Source organism: Pelodiscus sinensis, chromosome Z (genome assembly GCF_052426305.1).
Source record: "Pelodiscus sinensis isolate ZL-2025 chromosome Z, ASM5242630v1, whole genome shotgun sequence".
Taxonomy (NCBI): Eukaryota; Metazoa; Chordata; order Testudines; family Trionychidae; genus Pelodiscus; species Pelodiscus sinensis.
In genome coordinates this window covers 10,689,182-10,705,749 of record NC_143085.1, presented here as the reverse complement: position 1 = coordinate 10,705,749, position 16,568 = coordinate 10,689,182, and the positions used below count along the sequence as shown (strand labels likewise).

General features: G+C 43.1%; 1 protein-coding gene across 2 annotated transcripts; it reads right to left on the bottom strand.

Moving 5' to 3' along the window:
- Window positions 1-3,001: 3,001 nt before the first annotated feature.
- Window positions 3,002-16,466, bottom strand: TBX3 (T-box transcription factor 3). Of its 2 annotated transcripts, XM_075898191.2 has the most exons (8): window positions 16,357-16,466; window positions 15,176-15,318; window positions 13,194-13,461; window positions 12,003-12,149; window positions 9,823-9,899; window positions 8,452-8,609; window positions 6,603-7,270; window positions 3,002-5,611 (listed from the first exon to the last, which is right to left on the bottom strand). In XM_075898191.2, exons 2-8 carry the CDS (start codon window positions 15,196-15,198, stop codon window positions 5,177-5,179), a joined length of 1,776 nt encoding a protein of 591 aa, XP_075754306.2. In that variant the 5' UTR covers window positions 15,199-15,318; window positions 16,357-16,466; the 3' UTR covers window positions 3,002-5,176. The 2 variants fall into 2 exon arrangements, with proteins under 2 accessions (XP_075754306.2, XP_075754305.2); XM_075898190.2 differs by having other exon boundaries at window positions 15,176-16,439.
- Window positions 16,467-16,568: the final 102 nt, after the last annotated feature.

Below are 16,568 nucleotides of genomic sequence, written 5' to 3'. Positions count from 1 at the left end.
CACAAACCCTGTGCAACTATTTGTACAAGCGTGGCGCAGAGTATGGTCTCCAAGCAGGAAGGAACCGCTCTATTTAAGGGGAGGAGGGAAAGGGTTTTAATAGGATACACGGACAAAAAACGCTTGGGTGTAATAAATGTTCAGCTGTAATCAATACATAATTAACTAATATTGTCGTGTGGTCAGACCGGACTGGGCAGGGACCGCAAAATAACAAAAAAACGGAAGTGTATGTTGTTGGGTGGAAAAATCTGGCCTGCAGAGGGACAAGGACAGACGTGTGAACTCATGACCGCTACCTTTCTTTCCTGGGGGAGGGGACAAGAAAGAAAGAAAGAAAGAAAGAAAGAAAGAAAGAAAGAAAGAAAGAAAGAAAGAAAGTCATATTGCGGGGAGACGTCACAACTGATTTGTTCGGGTTCACTAAGCCCTTGAATGATTAGCCTCTCGAATAAGAAAAATGACTAATTGTCACCAAGGAGAAAAATAACATGAAACTGAGTGATGCTGTCAGGCAACAAGGTACTCGTTCTAGCTCAAAATAACAAACACCTCTGATGAACACTGTAGTTTCCCTCTGTTGTGTGCGCACATGCCACACACACAACTTGTTTCACGCCTTGCATCTGGGCTGTTCTTCAACGCACAGGGCTGGGAGGCAGACTGGTGGCCGCCTTTCCCATAGACTTTGCACTTGATAGTAGCTATGCATGCGTCAGGCAAAACGCCCACCGAATATGACGGGGGAAGCAGTCCTCTAAGCCATCCGGAGCCTCAGGTTCAAAAGCCTAGTTACACACATCTCAGAAGAAAGGTCTATGTGCATCGAGCTACCTACCTTTGCCAAGAGAAGGAAACTAACCCCTTAGCAAAAGCCCGATTGCTCCCTTGAAGTCAGATGAGCTCCTATCTCCTATCGCCTTGCGATTAGATAGGTGGCGCTCCTCCTCTGTTAAACTCTCCCCGAGAGCCAGCCAGGGCGCCTGCACAAACCAGAAATCCCATAAAACCATTGGGGATATCAACTCAGGCGCCAGGTGAGTAATAGACAGGATAATCCAGAGAGATTGCGCGCCGTTTACCTCCATCCGCAAGCGCCACGATAGTTACTTATTAACGTTACTATATACAAATAAGATACACAACAGATAAAGCCATTTGCAAGCCAGAATTCCACCTGGGGGTGCATTACTCTTCTTTTACAGGGCTGGGACCTGGGAAAAGAGCAACCAGGCAAGATAGCTGTCCTTACTTCTGATCTCCAGGTGTGAGGATTGAAGAACCCCTCCCCCGAGTTTATGGGGCTATACGCGGGACACAGCTATTTTGCTAAGGACTAGTTAGATATTCCAGTTCCACTAAGGCATTTGGCTTGATCTGCCTGAGGCAGCTTGGGTGGGGGGGGGGGCAAAAATAGGGGAGGGGAGAATTGCTTTCCACCCGGCATCAACAATGAGTTTCACTCTTCTCCCAAAACCTCTCTACCCGAAAGTATTTCAAGGTCTCCGCCCAAGAAGGCATTGCAAAAAGAAGGTACAAGTACTTATGGGCCCCAGAGTAAATTGCACCGCTTCCGTGAATAACACAAGCTCATCATCTAATAAACCATCTTGTTAGTCTTTAAAGTGCTACATTGTCCTGCATTTTACGAAAGTAGTAGACTGTGCAATTTCTTTGCACACACTCTCCTCCCCCACCGCTTAAGTGATATTCGAACGTGGAGATGTATTGCCATTTTCTTGTGTATCTATTATTGTACTTTCCAGAAGCACGTGAATTGCATGGCAGCTGGACCAAATGGAGATAGACTACTTTAGGAGCTGTGCGTGTCACACACAACTTTGTGGTTTCGAACCATTCCCAGTCATCAGCCTTCAGGCATAAGAATATTTAGGACAAATGTTTTTCGAGTTGGGTTTTATTAGAGTCCAACTAAGTGGTGCATCATTGAAATGATTTATTTGTCCTCCCAATGGGCTTCCAAGAGACCCAAAGGGGGGGGAGGGAAAGCGCTCGATCTGGCTCCTTATACCAGTGGGATCCAGCAAAATTTAACACGCAGTGATTTAAAACAAACTCATCCACACGAGCCTCAAATGTTAGGAAAAACCCTCAAGTGAATGGAGACTGAGCTCTGTCAGGAATGTAAGTGCAAGATGTATGTTTAAGATGAGTGTGTGTGTACATGTGTTTGCAGTGTGTAAATGTGTGTGCAATATGCAGGATGTCTACAGGACTCTTGTGCTGTGTGAATTTATGTGTGCAGTATGAGTGCTTCTGTTAATGTCTTTGTGTCTGTGTATAGCTGTATGTGTTACTGTTCCTAAAACTCCTGTCATCTTTCTCTAGTCCCTCTACTGAGCACAGAAAGCACAGAAAACTCAACCTGCTGGACTCAACATTTTGAGTTTGTATCCTATAGTATAAAGAAAGAAAAAGCTGTTTTTATTGGGATTGAATTTTAAGATGAAATATCCCTTTTCTCTCCAAAACCAGAAGAAGATTGGATCAAATGAACCCCAAAGTGTGACTAATCCTCTTGTTTTGCATGAAGTTTTCAGCAGCAGAACTCACTAAGGGAAGTGGCCAAGTGTCCATTGAAAACAGAGATTTTAATAGGTTTGTAGAAGACTGTTGTATATATATCCACTTTCACCAACTGGACCACTGTTTATCTATAAGCGACTCAATTCAGAGGCCTTGCAGGGCGGAGGGAGAATAAAACAGGATACAGCCTGGAAGTGAATCCTTATAATATTTATTACTGGCTGGAGATGAATCACTTTCCAATATATGGGCCACTAACTATTAAAAAAATCTTTTTAACAAGTAAAAATATATATACATACTGCTTGAGAATGTGATCAAGGAGTTGGCAAATGTACAGAGAGCTGCTGCCAGGTCTCTTTATTTCTATTCTTGATGTGACCTCCAAGGCCAGGTGGGAGTAACTAGAATATAAACCCAATTATTAAATACAGAATTTGTGTTCCTGCGTCAGTCATTTTATATGTCTTTATTATTATTACAACCATAAAAACAAGACAAGCTGCAGGAAGAAAAGTATGTTTTCAGGGTAAAATTGGAATTATTCTGCTCTGAAGAACAGACTGAAAAAAATAAAATTGTAATACCACACCACATTGTAAGCACTTTACCTGCAAACTTTTGAGGTGGCCTTTGCATTAAATTTTAACAGATCTATTCTCTAATTCTTCAGTTTTGCTTTATTAATTTATGATGGATAAAAGCATAGCTGAGCCATTCTCATTAACTTTTCAAATGTCATATAATATTTTTCCATTAAAAGACTTGACTGTATTGCATGTGTATCGATGTTTTAAAAAGAAAAAGAAGAAACTTATTAATACTTTGGTTAAAACTTGTATTTTCACAGGAACATTGAAAGCTATCCTTATCTTTACTGGGTTGATTTAAAAAAGAGTCTTCTCAACTCATTTCACATGGAAGATCTTAGTTTTGATAGTGAACAAGGAACAGAGAGAGACAGAAAAGGCAAATATATTTTTAAAAAGCCTCTGTTCTCCCTTCAATTCAAGTTTTAGGAAAGTTTCTATTAAGGCATTTCACATGAGGCCCAAATACATTTCAATAAAAATTTATTGAAACTTCAGTGACTTTTAAAAGGAGGGGAGATTACAGAAAAAACAAGAACTTCTTGACAATTACATAACACAAAATATACCTTCATTTTTATTTTAACCATCTCTGAGCACCTGACTTGCAAGCCATTAAAATATGCACCCACAGGAACAAAGACAACAATAAGCATAACAGTAGTAAAAATCCAATGAGATTTAGATACATGAAGGGAATTGGAAAATCATAGTTTAAAAATCAAACAAAGAAAAACCTAGATTCTTTGTCGCTTTTTTTCAAGTCACTGGAGAAGTGTGTTGTCATTTTATTAATATATATTTTTGAAGTTTTATATGGAAAGTAGCATTTTCAACGCTAAAATGGGATTAAATGCTACAATGGCACATTTCTTTCACTCTTTTTTATGCTAATTGATTTCTTTTCTTTCTTTTAATTTGCATCCAGCTCTTTTTAAAAAATCAGTTAAGTTTTTGTATGGTGATGAACCAAAATGAAAAATGAGCACTTATAAATGCAGTCTATTTAGTTAATTTGTTGGTTTTAGTGTATTATTTAAAGAAATATGAACTTGAAAATAACTAAAACAGAAAAAACAGCTGCAATCATATTTACAGAGATATGTACAGTCAATAAATTAAAGTTTAATTTTGAGTATTCATATTCCACTTATTTACAAGTTATCAAATAATTACATAAATACTTTGTTTCAATAATAGGGTCCACTTTTTTCTTCTCATTATTATGTTTAAACCTTGTTATTGCATATATAGTAAAGAGGGAAAGGGGTAATAAACCTACAGTCAAGCTACAGAGGTTTTTAGATAAAATATTTTTTCTCTTTCCAACTACATTTTTTATTTTTGTTGCTACAAAGGGGCAGAGTGGGAAGAAAGGGGTAAGGATATCTCTCTCTCTCTCTCTCTCTCTCCCTCTCTCTCTCTTTTCATTTTTTATCCGTGGGATTTTTAACAAGCATCCAAAAATAAAACACCCCCCTCTTCTCCCCCCCCCACACTACTATGGAACATGCAAAAAGCCATAAGGTGGCTTTGAGACATCACAATAATGTCAAAAGACACAGATTCCCTTAATGTAGACTAACAAGAGCTATATTTAATAACCCAACCCCCAAAACAATATTTAAAGAACTAATATACAAGTTTCTTACACTTTTTTTAGAAAAAAAATCACCTTTCTTACTTTATTTTTAATCCATATGTTTGTTTGCTTTACACAGTGAAGCAGAAATGAACACCACCCACCAAACCACCTATCTGGCCCAAATGTCATTCCTATGACCAGTATGATTCTTTCATGGCAGCTTTCAAACCAGCTCTGCCATCCCCAGACCCCCACCTTTCTCCTTCCCCCATTTCAAGATAAGTTTGCTGACAAGCCAGCCCAGTACGCAGGACAATGTGGTTTCTTTCAAACAAAGTGCACCGCAATAGTGATTTGAAATGAGACAATAAAGGGGAGTTCCCGTGTTAACACTCTCTTCTCCCTCCCACCTCTAGAGTGGAAGGGAGGGTACAGTAGAGAGGGGGAGGGGATATTAAGGAGATCCACTCCTGGATCTGTCTTGCTTGGATTCAAGTCCACTCACTAGACGCTGGATGTTCTGCAGTTCGCTGGTCGCTTCCTTTTCAGAGCAGAGTTTAGGGGACAAGGACACGGATCCCGAGGAGAGAGTGGAGGACCTGCTGTTGAGTTCTGAGCCAGAGTCCAAAGCTACGGACTCTGCCATGTTGCTCGATTTGCCTTCCCCTGTGCTGCTGGCCACGCTGGGGAGAGCCGTGGTTAGGAGGCTGCTGCTGTCTGGCAGGGGCACAGGTATGGAGTAGGGGCTGTACCTCAGTCGGGGGCGCACTGCGCTGAGGAAAGGATGCCGGTGCACCGAGCTGGTGGCTGCGGAGGAGGCAGCGGCTGCAGCAGCCATGTAGGTATAGGGGTAGGGGAAGAAGCTTCCGAAGGGAGACATGGCCAGGCCCTGGAAAAGGAAAACAGAAGCAAAGAGGGGGAGGGGAAACCGTCAGTGGTTTTCACCCTTTTGCCCAAGTTCCTATGCAACCAAAAGAGCCCGAGAGAAAACACCGCTGACTCAGCTTGCCACAAATCATGCCCCCGGCTGGTAATGGTGGGTGGGTGGGGGAGGTTTGTTTTATGGCACAGGGGACTCACCCACAGGCCTGTATGTCAAAGGCAAAGCAGCTGGGAGAGTGAGAACCCACGGTCACAGCCAGACCTGCTAGCCAGGATTTGCAGCCTGGATTCCCAAAAGTCGAAGCACTTCATTTAGAAATGCCTCCTGGACTTTCCAGAAGGTCTTGAGCACCCCCATTCACACCTCCCTGCCCATCACCTCTGACCATCGGGCCATTTACATAGGAATGCGACTTGACTGTACGTACCCAAAGTTGAGAACTGTGGGCCTATGAAGATGAAAGAGATCGTGGTCTCTAATGGAAATTAGGGAAATCCCTCACTTCTTGCCCAACATACTTTGTTGTGCTTTTGAGATTCCGACATTCTCTCTCAGAGCTGACTGATGGATTTCAACTAGCACCTATTCCTCCCACACCTCCAAGCAAATTCGCTGCGCTTCTTCCAAACACACACACAACAGGGTTACTAAGGGTTACCTGAAGTTCCAAGCCATTGAGTTTGGAAGGGAACCGAGATCTATATCAAACACGCCACTTTCCCAGGGGGGAATACCAGTGAAAGACTCCAAAAGAAAAACCCTCTCTCCCATTCCAGGGTAGGTTTTATACCACCTGGCGCTTTTTTCAACCCATTGCCACTGTATGAAACCGCACCCTGTTAGGCTGGGGGTCGGTTCTGGCTCTGTCCTTAGGTGCACCGCAGGGGTGGAAATCAAGCCCCGGTGCAGAGGAAAGGCAATCCAGACCCCTGACTTGCGATTACCAGTGTCGCAGCAGCGCGAAGGGAAAGGACGCCCCAGGCCTGAGGGCGCTTACCTGAGAGGCCAGGACGTGCTGCTGAAGATGAAACGGTAGCGCAGCTGCCGACGCCCCCGAAAGTCCCTGAGCCGCTGCTGTGGCCATGACCGTGCTGTCCAGTCCGCTAACTCCGGCTGAGGCCCCGGAAACGGTGGCCAGCAAGGGCCCCATGCCAGCAGCCATGCCGGAGAAGGCTCCCCCCATGGCGAACTGGCTGGGGTGCAGGAGGAGCGGGTGCCCGTTGCCCAAGGGACTGAAGAACTGCTGGCTGGCCAAGCCAGGGGGGAAGCCGAGGTTCTGCAAGGGCCCCTGGCTCAGATGCGCCGGGCTGTCTGTCTGCACAGTGAGCGGAGCAAAGGAGCTCAGCAGCCTAGCCTCCTCCACCTTCGGGGCGTCCCGGAGGGGGCTTTTGAGCTCCTCGCGGCCGACGCCCCGGGTGCTAGAGGAAATGGCAGCTGGGCTGTGCCTGGAGTCAGGGGGGGCTTTCTCAGTCCGGCCGGGGCCGTCCCTGCTCTTGCTGGCCGCCGATTCCGGGGCAAAGAAGGGCGCTTTGTCTGGGCTGCCGCCCTTCTCCCGGGGATCTTCCGCAGCCGCGGTGGTGGTGCTGATCTTGCCGGAGTCACCGGCCTCCAGCAGCGGCTCATCTTTGCTCTCGGCATCGCTCTCCCCCTCGCTGGGGCACAAGTCTGAAAGGCAAGGAGCAGAGGCTATTGCGTAAGCTGGCTCCGACAGGCAGCAGCGCTCTGGGCGCTACTCTAGGGCGAATATTCCGAGCAAGCCTGCGTTAAAAAACAAAACCAAAAAACCCCAACAACACCCTAATCCTTCCACAACACCACACGTACATGTAAAATTGCCCCCGAACTGAACATGTCTCGGCCCAGAGCCTTCATCTCAGATACGCCGGAGCAAATCCGGATTAGTTTCCACATAAATCTGTATTGGTTGCTCCGGTAGAATTTGAGATCAGGTCGTGGTGCGCACTATGAATGTGTTTATACCAAGCCAAATCCTTGTGTTCCTATTCAAATGTAAGTAAATAGGGGATTTAAAAAAAATTTCTGAATAATTTTCGGGCGCACACCAGTCCCCAGTTTAAAGACAGGAAACCTGTTGTAGGCTTTGAACAAACTCATTCCCTCCTAGCCCCACCTCCACTCCGCCTGGCCCTGCATAAGATTCCTGGGCATTTTATCTCCTAACCTAAGTGTTCCAGGTGCTAAGCGGCGAGTCTGGTTTTTAGGCCTCCTCCCACCTCCACCTCTGCACGACTTTAAGCAACAAAAATAATTTTTAAAAAAAATCAGAGTGGGGATGTGGAAAGAATTTAAAGAGAAATCCAGTGTCCCTGCCAACAGACCAAAAGCCCAAAGAAGATTTCGAAACCGACACCGAGAAAGAGGAAGCAAAATAAATCAGTGTTTTTTTATTGCTGCAAGAAAGTGGGATTTTATAAAGGAGAGCTGGGGGAAAACGTCTTCCTTTAATAACAGATTGAATATTAATGGACTGGCTCCGGTTTTGAACTTTTGCCCCGTGGTCTGCCTTTGCTCCCTTGACTCAGGGCTGGCTCCTTTGAGAACCAGAGGGAGGGGAAGGGAAAAAATGATTCAAAACACAGCGGCAGAAAAAAAGAGGGAGGGGTGAGGGAAGAGATGTGGGTCTGTATATCTAAAGAGCCTTTAGCGGATGCATGTTCAAAATCATTTGCTTCGCTGTAGCCAGAAGTTTTGGTCAGGAATAAAACTTTTCCTTCAAGCCAAAAAGGAAAAAAAACCCAACACAAAACACACAGATGAAGAATGGCCGGTGTCTGGTGTAGGGACCTTCAAGATGCATGCGGGGAGGAGACGGGGTCACACCTCACCTTTGAGATTGGATGTGCCCACCGCAGACACAGCGGGGGATGTGGACTGAGCGAAACACTTAAAGGAGGTCTGCTCGCTAGAGGACTCATCGGAGGTGCCGGTCTCCTTTTTCTGCCTCTCGTCGTAAGCTCTCATGGACTGCAAGGTCAGCTGCTTTCTGCGGGGACAGTGAGAATTTTTTCAAGCGGGGCTTGTCGCTCGCCCAGGAGTTCAAGTTATCCTCTTGCTAGCACAACTGCCCTCTTGCACCATACTACCGCCAGCGCAGCGGGCACAGCCTGGCTATGCAGCGTGACCGGGTCACCCTATGTAGTAATAATGACTTTGTACTACATTACTGCATTTTTTCACGTTTTTAACGGGGACTGGACCCCATTTATTACAGATCAGGAGTCATGGAGAGAACACATTTTTGCAGACAGAATTAAAACGTTCTGGATTGTCTGTTAATGAGAAGAGATTGTTGGAAGCTGTTAGCATCAGTACTTAGAGAGGGCAGAGTATTAAATAAATGAGGGGGGAAAACATTCCCAGGCGATTGGCTTTTAAAATGTTAGGGTGTTCCTGGGATATCAGGCATCTTAATGGTTGCTAAGATTGCTAGGAAGTGGTTATTTTGCTAGGCACTTTATGTAATCTTTTCACCAACAATTAACCCGGAGTGAAATCTATTTATATTTAGAGAGACGTTAGAAATAATTTCCGTGTTGTGGCTTCAGTATGGGGTTTGTTTTTACTCTCTGATGGGCTGGCATGGTAGTATGGGCATTAGGGAAAGGGTTAAAAACTATTTTTAGCTTTGAAAACTGATCGTAAATTGATAAAATAATCCCTCCCCAGTAAGGAAAGTCTCTCTTTTGAGGCATTAAAGTAAGTCTTTTGCCACAATAAAAATGATTTGCTTGTTTCTATCCAGAATACTCAATACTTCTACTTCATAGACATTTCCCTAGGCAATTCTGTAATCAGGGCACCAACTATAAAAGAGATGTATTATATTTTTTCTTCAGTATACATTAGGTATTTTTTAGTACCGGGAGGAAGATCCCAATGCGAACAATAACCTATATTTAACTATGGGCTTTCTAATCTATACTTCATTGCTCCCTATATTTCAGTACCAGCTACAAACACGTACTTCAATATCCTCGACTTTTAAGAGAGATTTCCATCCTTGGCCACGTGTCATTCTTTTCTGAAGATGCCGAAATAAAGATAGAAACAAGATCTGCAATCGGTTTGACTCCCGCTCGTTATTAAATTTGATGTGGAAAGGGGCTAAGTTTGGTGCAAGATGGAAGTTATATTGCCCTCTGGATATGTTCTAAAGTTGGCAAAAGAGAAAACAGGACCCAGCTTTTCAGACTTACCTTTTCTCCCTCCTTCCATTCCCGGTGTCCCGAAAACCTTTGGCAAATGGATTATTGTCAATTTTTAACTGAGTTATCTAAAAAAACAGCGGGGAGAGAACCACAAGTAAGCGACTTATATTTTCAAAATCTCCTCCCTTTCCTGCAATTAATACAGCAGTAGGTTTACTCTTCAAGGAACATACAGCACGAAAAATCAATAAGTGGAGGTACAAAGTTTTTTTGTGTTGGTAGGTGCAAGCAGATTACTTGGTGACGCTAAACATCGTAATACGTGGCTTGCATAGTTCTAAGGACATATTTGTCTCATCAGGTACGGGCTTAGTCAATAGCATACCAGGGCTTGCCATGAAAATGGCAACCCAGTGTTGCAAATATTGCGCTGGAACCAAAGTAAACGTGCACTGCTATCCATTAAAGTTATGCCTCAGTTTAAACTCTTTAAATGCCATAATTAAACCGCAAACGGATCATACCACCCCTTACTATAATAAAGTACTTTATATAGTTACATGTCAGTGTGGGGGGGAGGGGAAGGGACGAACAGAAGAGCTGATTTTATTGAAAACGCCTCGTAATTCATCAAGATTTTTCAGATTAAAAGAACTGAGTTACCCTTGAAAACATTTGTTTTCGCTTACCCCTTTACATTTTTTAAAGCCCGTTTGAAGAACCGGTGGAGCCCATGAGGTCTTAAGAGACACTGGGCAGATTTAAGCCTCTCTCCCAAGTTTGCGGAGTTCTTGTAAATAAGAGGCGCGGAGTTTATACTAGAAAAATGCACCAATGGTTTCATTTACAAAATCGGGGGCGGGGGTTATTTATTTATGTATTTATTCATTCATTCATGCATACATACATACATGCATACATAATTCAACGACCTCCGCGTAGAAAGCAAAGCAGTTCCATAAGGAGTAACTTATGCCTTCTGGTTTGGATTCTCGGAACTTTTCATAGCGTCTCTTCGGTCTATAAAGTTAAGCCCATGACCCTGCGATTGCATGAAAAGTACTTCTTGAAACTATCAAAGGTCTGGCTAGGTGAGTTGCGGAATGTGGGTTCTGACCTCTAGGGCAGTGTTGCTGAGATAGTACACTAGAAGGGGCACTTCGCTTCTATTACAATACCCTTCACACGCAATTTCATGGCAATAAGACAAGTACATTTATTTCTATTCTGCGACAAAGTCACGGCCCCAAGCGACAACCGTTACTAGCAAAACCATCTTGCCTTGCAGAAAATTTAATTGTATTTACTTACAAAAAAATACGCCTACTGAAACAGTGTAAACTACTCTCCTTCCCTCAGATGACAAATAGCTCTTTAACATATAATAATTAAGGGGTGAGGAATCTTCCAACTTTTAAAAATCTCCTGGTATAATAGGAGAGGGAAAATACAAGGATTTCATATCGCAAAAGTTGAGCAACTCAGTGCTTTAAATCCAGCACTCTTAGTTTAACAAAAAAGTTACAATGCGTACAGAGGAAAATAAAAGAAGCTTGTTTTGGCTTTTTGCCCCCTGTTCTCCCCCCCCCCCCATTATCATAAATTCAGCATTCGCCAGTCTTCCAAACATAACTCCTTGCATGCAACCAACACGCTAGCAGAATGAAAAGGAAAATCTGAAACTCTACAACTTTTTCACACTGGTTTCTTCAGCCCTTAATGCTCAACTCTGTTCCAGAGCTCCCCTCCCCTTACATTTCCCCCACTCAAATCAATAATAAAACCACTGCAGGATAGAAATAATAATGATCATAGGAAACAAAGGTGAGTTGCATCCTTATCGCCAATGTTGTTAAACGAGGTAAACTAGTGCAAAGGCCAAAGGCATTACAAACTACAGCACACGGCAAACTGCATGCAGCACACAGCTTTGGCCTGTCTTTATAATCACCGATCGGCCCCAGTCTCCTCCCCGCACATGTCTCGCACTAAATCCACGCCGAAAACACACACACACACACACCTCCCGCACACGCAGAGTCTGTGTATACTCCCATTAAAATACTTTTCCAAGGCAAATCGGACACGCGATAGGAGAAGCCTGGTTTGCATTGGGAAAAAAGGTTTAAAAAAAAAGCAGACTTCCTGATTTGTAAAAGCAACAATGTCTAGGAAAAGCTTTATTAAAACCCAACACACGTAAAACAATCCCTCCCTAATCGCCTTACCTTATCATTCTGGTATGCGGTCACAGCGATGAATTCAGTCTCAGGGAACACATAGGTTCTGAACGTACTGTAGGGCAGCTTGAGTATGTCGTTGGCTCTGACAATATGGAACCTCGGTTGGTATTTGTGCATGGAGTTCAGAATGGTCTGCAATTGGAAGGGGAAAGAGGGCGATACAATCAGACACAACCCGGCACTCAGACTCGAAAGAGCGCTGGCAAGGATGGACTCATTCTCTCTCGGTTCCCAACGCACACCTTACAGCGCACACGCATGGACAGCTACCATCTTCAGTTGTAAACGATCTACCTATACATCTACCTATACATGGTGAAAGCCAACAGCATTTTGGCAGCAGCTGAAGGTTGGAGGAATAGTTTGCGATAAGGACAACATGTATTTTAATTTGAAAAAACAGTTCAGGGGCTTAATTGTAACTAATAGGCCATCCCAATCCATTTAAAACCTTCTGGGAAGAGCAAAAAACGTATTATCTAATCCAACAGCCAAGCAAATGTAATATTCACAACATTAGAGATTTCCCAACTCCCTAGTCCTGTGCAGAATCTTCCCTAGGAGAGAGAAAACCCTTCTTTTAGCACTTATCAGCCTATTTGTTTGTTTTATGTATTAAGTTAGGTTTTATCGCTGCTCACACAGTAAATGTAATGGAGTGAGTAAAAATGAACGGGGACCATTCATTTTTGTGTCTGTTTATTTTCTCTCTGACTTGCATTACAGTATCTTGATTAATATATATTTAAATATTTGCATTCCCAGGCATTGAAAACCTTAATGCACATACTCATACAATTTCCTACAGTAAAAAAAGGATTATCCATATTTTAAAACTAGTGCTCCAATGGTTTTCTAGATGTACCAAAAGATTAAAATAGTCATCAAAAGGAAACTAGTAATTTTGCTGAGATGGACAGGAGGGTATTACAGAGAAGGGTTAATTATTTATTTCTACAAAACTGTTCATTACCGAGTTAAAAATCAGTGCAAACGCCCCCCCCTCCCTTTTGGAAGCTCTTTCTGCAATATTCCAGAGCTATTCGATTCTATAGTTTCCCATGCTTCAGCCTCTGCAAACTTTATTGACTAGTTCTGGTGAAAACTGTATTATGGGGGTGAGGTATAGGAATTAAATAAAAAACAAGAGAGGAATCAAAAGGAAAATGAACTTACAAATCCATGTTTGTCAGAAATATTGTTAGTCAGTTTAAGTTTGTGGAAAGTGACGACTTTGGACATCCATTGTTCTCCTGTAGCCGGACTGTCCGGGTGGATGTACATTCTCTTTGGCATTTCAGGGTCAGCTTTGCCGGCTACCATCCACCGGGAATTATGGAATTTATATCTGCAGTCATCAGCAGCCACAATATCCATCAATAAAATGTACTTGGCCTTTTTATCCAGCCCAGTGCATCTCACTTTAAATGGAGGAAACATTCTCCTATGAAAAGAGAAAAAGAGGAAGATAGAGAAAAGACAAGATAAAAGCAAACAAAAACAACACAAACAAACAACAACATCAACAACATCAACAAATCTCAGTGAGTAAACTCCTGTAACCCAGTGCCATTTCCACTAATAATTGTATGTCTCAATAGCAACATGCTCACAAATAAACATGGATTTATTCCTCCAACAGAAAATGTGGGGTTTTTCCCAGTCGCTTAGAGGTTTCAAAAGAAAATTTTTCCTCGGAAAACCATGTAGCGAGGATGTGTACATTTCCCTACGATCTACATTCTCCCGCCCCCCGTCCCCCCCGCCGCCCTCCACTCAAAAAACTTCAAAGCTTAACATGGCATGTGGATCTTGAAGTGATTTGTATTTATTTATTGATTTTATTTCCCTGAGTGTTAAACAAGGAAAGATGGGAAAACATTAGTTAACTGAGTAAATGTTCTACATTTTAGGAGTCATTCTATTAACTGTAAGGTCGAAACAGGATTTCTTTTGGGGCTGGGAAAAAGCCACAATGTTGTATATAAGTGAGAGATTCAGAATCCAATAATGTCTCAATGTAGAGAACATATCTGAGCAGAGTTCTTTGCAAACCGCATTCCCCTATGCTCCTCAGTCCAGTCCTGAGCTGCAATAGGATACCACAAATATGCTGTTTAATATATCGAGTGGTTGGCATTTAGCAGTCTTCACTTAAAAGGAAACACATGATTTTACAACAAACAAGTACCTAATACTCTTCCAATCTTTCATGCAAAATCTTGGCCACAGAAAAATGGGGGAGGCGGTAGAGTCAATTTTCTCTCGCTTTCAGTTTTGTGGCTATACAAGTAATGCAATAAAATCTATAAATTAAATATTACTTTTATAAGTATTATAGGATTACTTCTCAGTAATGGCTCCTTCGGAGTAATTTGCTCTTGTAGATTACATATGAATTATATGACGTGTTCATAATAAAATTAAGTAGGAATAATTGTGTAGAAATACGTTTAGGTATAACACATACGTACATGTGTTATTAGTACGCACAATTAATAATACTTTCACATATAAAATACACATTTTCATATTTAATATGCGTCTGCGTGTGCACTCATAAATGAAGAAGTATGTGTGTATACAACTCTCTTCATCAATGTATATATTTTAGGATGCCAGCATTGCTTGCAAAACCTTCCCTAAGACAGAAACCTATAACTATGCAGTGTATGTAAGATTTTTTTCTTTTTTAATCAGCTTATATATTTCCAAATACCATTAGCACAATTTTTTTTCCACAGATCACAGTAGAAATATTTAGGAAGCAACTGATAAAGATAAGTGATTTCCTCTAACATTACTACCTTTACTTCAACAGTAGAACTATGCCATTTTATTATTGTTGTAAAGAACAAGAAGCACTAAAACTGAAATCAAGCCAGTTAAAATCCTAACCATATTAATTTTGTTCTGCTAATATTTCAATAAAGTAATACTAAGCTACGTCTCTCACACACGTGTGTGTACATATACACAGTCACACACGTAATGAGCCTTGACAAGTGTGGCCCTGCAGTCTTAGAGGCGCAGCATTTCAGCTGCTTCGAAACTTTTCATAATTCTAGATGAAACAAGTTTTATGGGGAAGTCATGGACTCTCCTTGGACCTGCATTGTAGGTTGGAGGGGAATAAAGAGAGAAACACACACACCTACCTTCCTGATTTAGTAATCACCATTTCTGTTCCCCTTTTGTGGAATTGTTCCCAAAGTTCTTTGGCTTCCAGATGCACTTTGGGGTCATCTTCCACCTCTTCTTCTGGCTCCAGCGTTTTTAGAGGCCTCAGATGAGCTGCCGCCTGGTGACCCAGGGAAGAAAAAGGGATGCCAGTCTCTGCCGCTCCGACTAATTGATCCATAATCGGTTTGGCCAGAGCCCCGGGAAGGGAGAGAGCAGCCGCCCCATTGGGAGGCAAAGCAAGAGCCGGGAAGAAGGGAGGTTGGTGTCCTAGCACTGCACTCATGGCAAAGTCCGGTGCCCGGTGAGGTAAGAAGGGGTGGTAAGCCATGCTTGTCCCAGGGATTACTGGATCTCTCATCGATATACTCATCCACCCCCACCCGACCCCCGATTTTCCTACTGCTGGAGCAGCCCTTGAGTGGTTTCTAACAGTACATTGTGGGAGAAAAAAATCACCCCAAATGGGGGATGGTGCTGAGGAGTACTATAGATAGATGCACAGCACAGGAAACAGAAAAACTCTACAGACTGGAAGTGGCCCAGTCGGGAGACATAATCATTCAAGACACTTTCTCCTAGTGGCTGCTGCTGCTGCTAAGTGTTATGGGTTTTCCCCCCCGAGTGGAAGTTCTTGCAATTGAAAAGTATGCAGAAGAAGAAAAAAAAATCCAGTGATGTCGCTTCTGCTGCCTGAGGTCTCCGCTTTGGATACTGGAGTTCCTGGAGCCTGTCTATGTATGTATTTTATTTTCCTCCCTCTTTCTCTCCAACCACCCCCTGCTTTCCGTTGGTTGCAAAGGCTGAAGGTTCGAAGACAGTTTTTCTTTCTGTGGTTTGTTTTCTTGTTGCTGTGAGTCTGTGTATCCCTTCCCTCTGCTCTCCCTTACACAGTTAGGCTGCGGAACAGAGCCTGGAAAGGGAAGAGGAGGGGGAAAAGAAAAACAAACACAACTCCCCACAATACAAAAACGGACCCCCTGTCTGAATCGCTCTTCTAGCAAGCGGCAGCCACAAAACTTGGTTGTGAAAATCTTGCTTCCGTTCCCCTCCCCCGCAGAGCCTTCTCACGGTGCCCTGATTCCAGTAAGAATCTCTTCTTCTTTCCTTTCCCTTCTCTCTCTCTCCCTGCCTTTTTTTTTAAAAAAAAAGGAATTACACTCTTGTCTCCGCTCCAACACACTCCAGCAGAGGGGAGAGCGAGCGAGCGAGACAGACTCGCCGCTCCAAGAATTCCCTGTGAGTCTGCTTCCCTTGCCCCAGATTGTATGGATGTGTTGTGGGTCGCAGGGGAACTGGAGCCTAGTTGATTGGCTCTTTGACGCTTTCGGACCAATTGTGTGGCTCCATAGGCGTGGTTTTGACAGGTCG

Coding starts and splice junctions, on each gene's coding strand:
- TBX3 (XM_075898190.2), bottom strand. CDS start 15,570: ATGAGTATATCGATGAGAGATCCAGTAATCCCTGGGACAAGCATGGCT. Junction 12,150..13,193: donor TTTCTGACAAACATGGATTT/GTAAGTTCATTT, acceptor TTCCAATTGCAG/ACCATTCTGAACTCCATGCA. Junction 7,271..8,451: donor GGGCACATCCAATCTCAAAG/GTGAGGTGTGAC, acceptor CTTGCCTTTCAG/ACTTGTGCCCCAGCGAGGGG.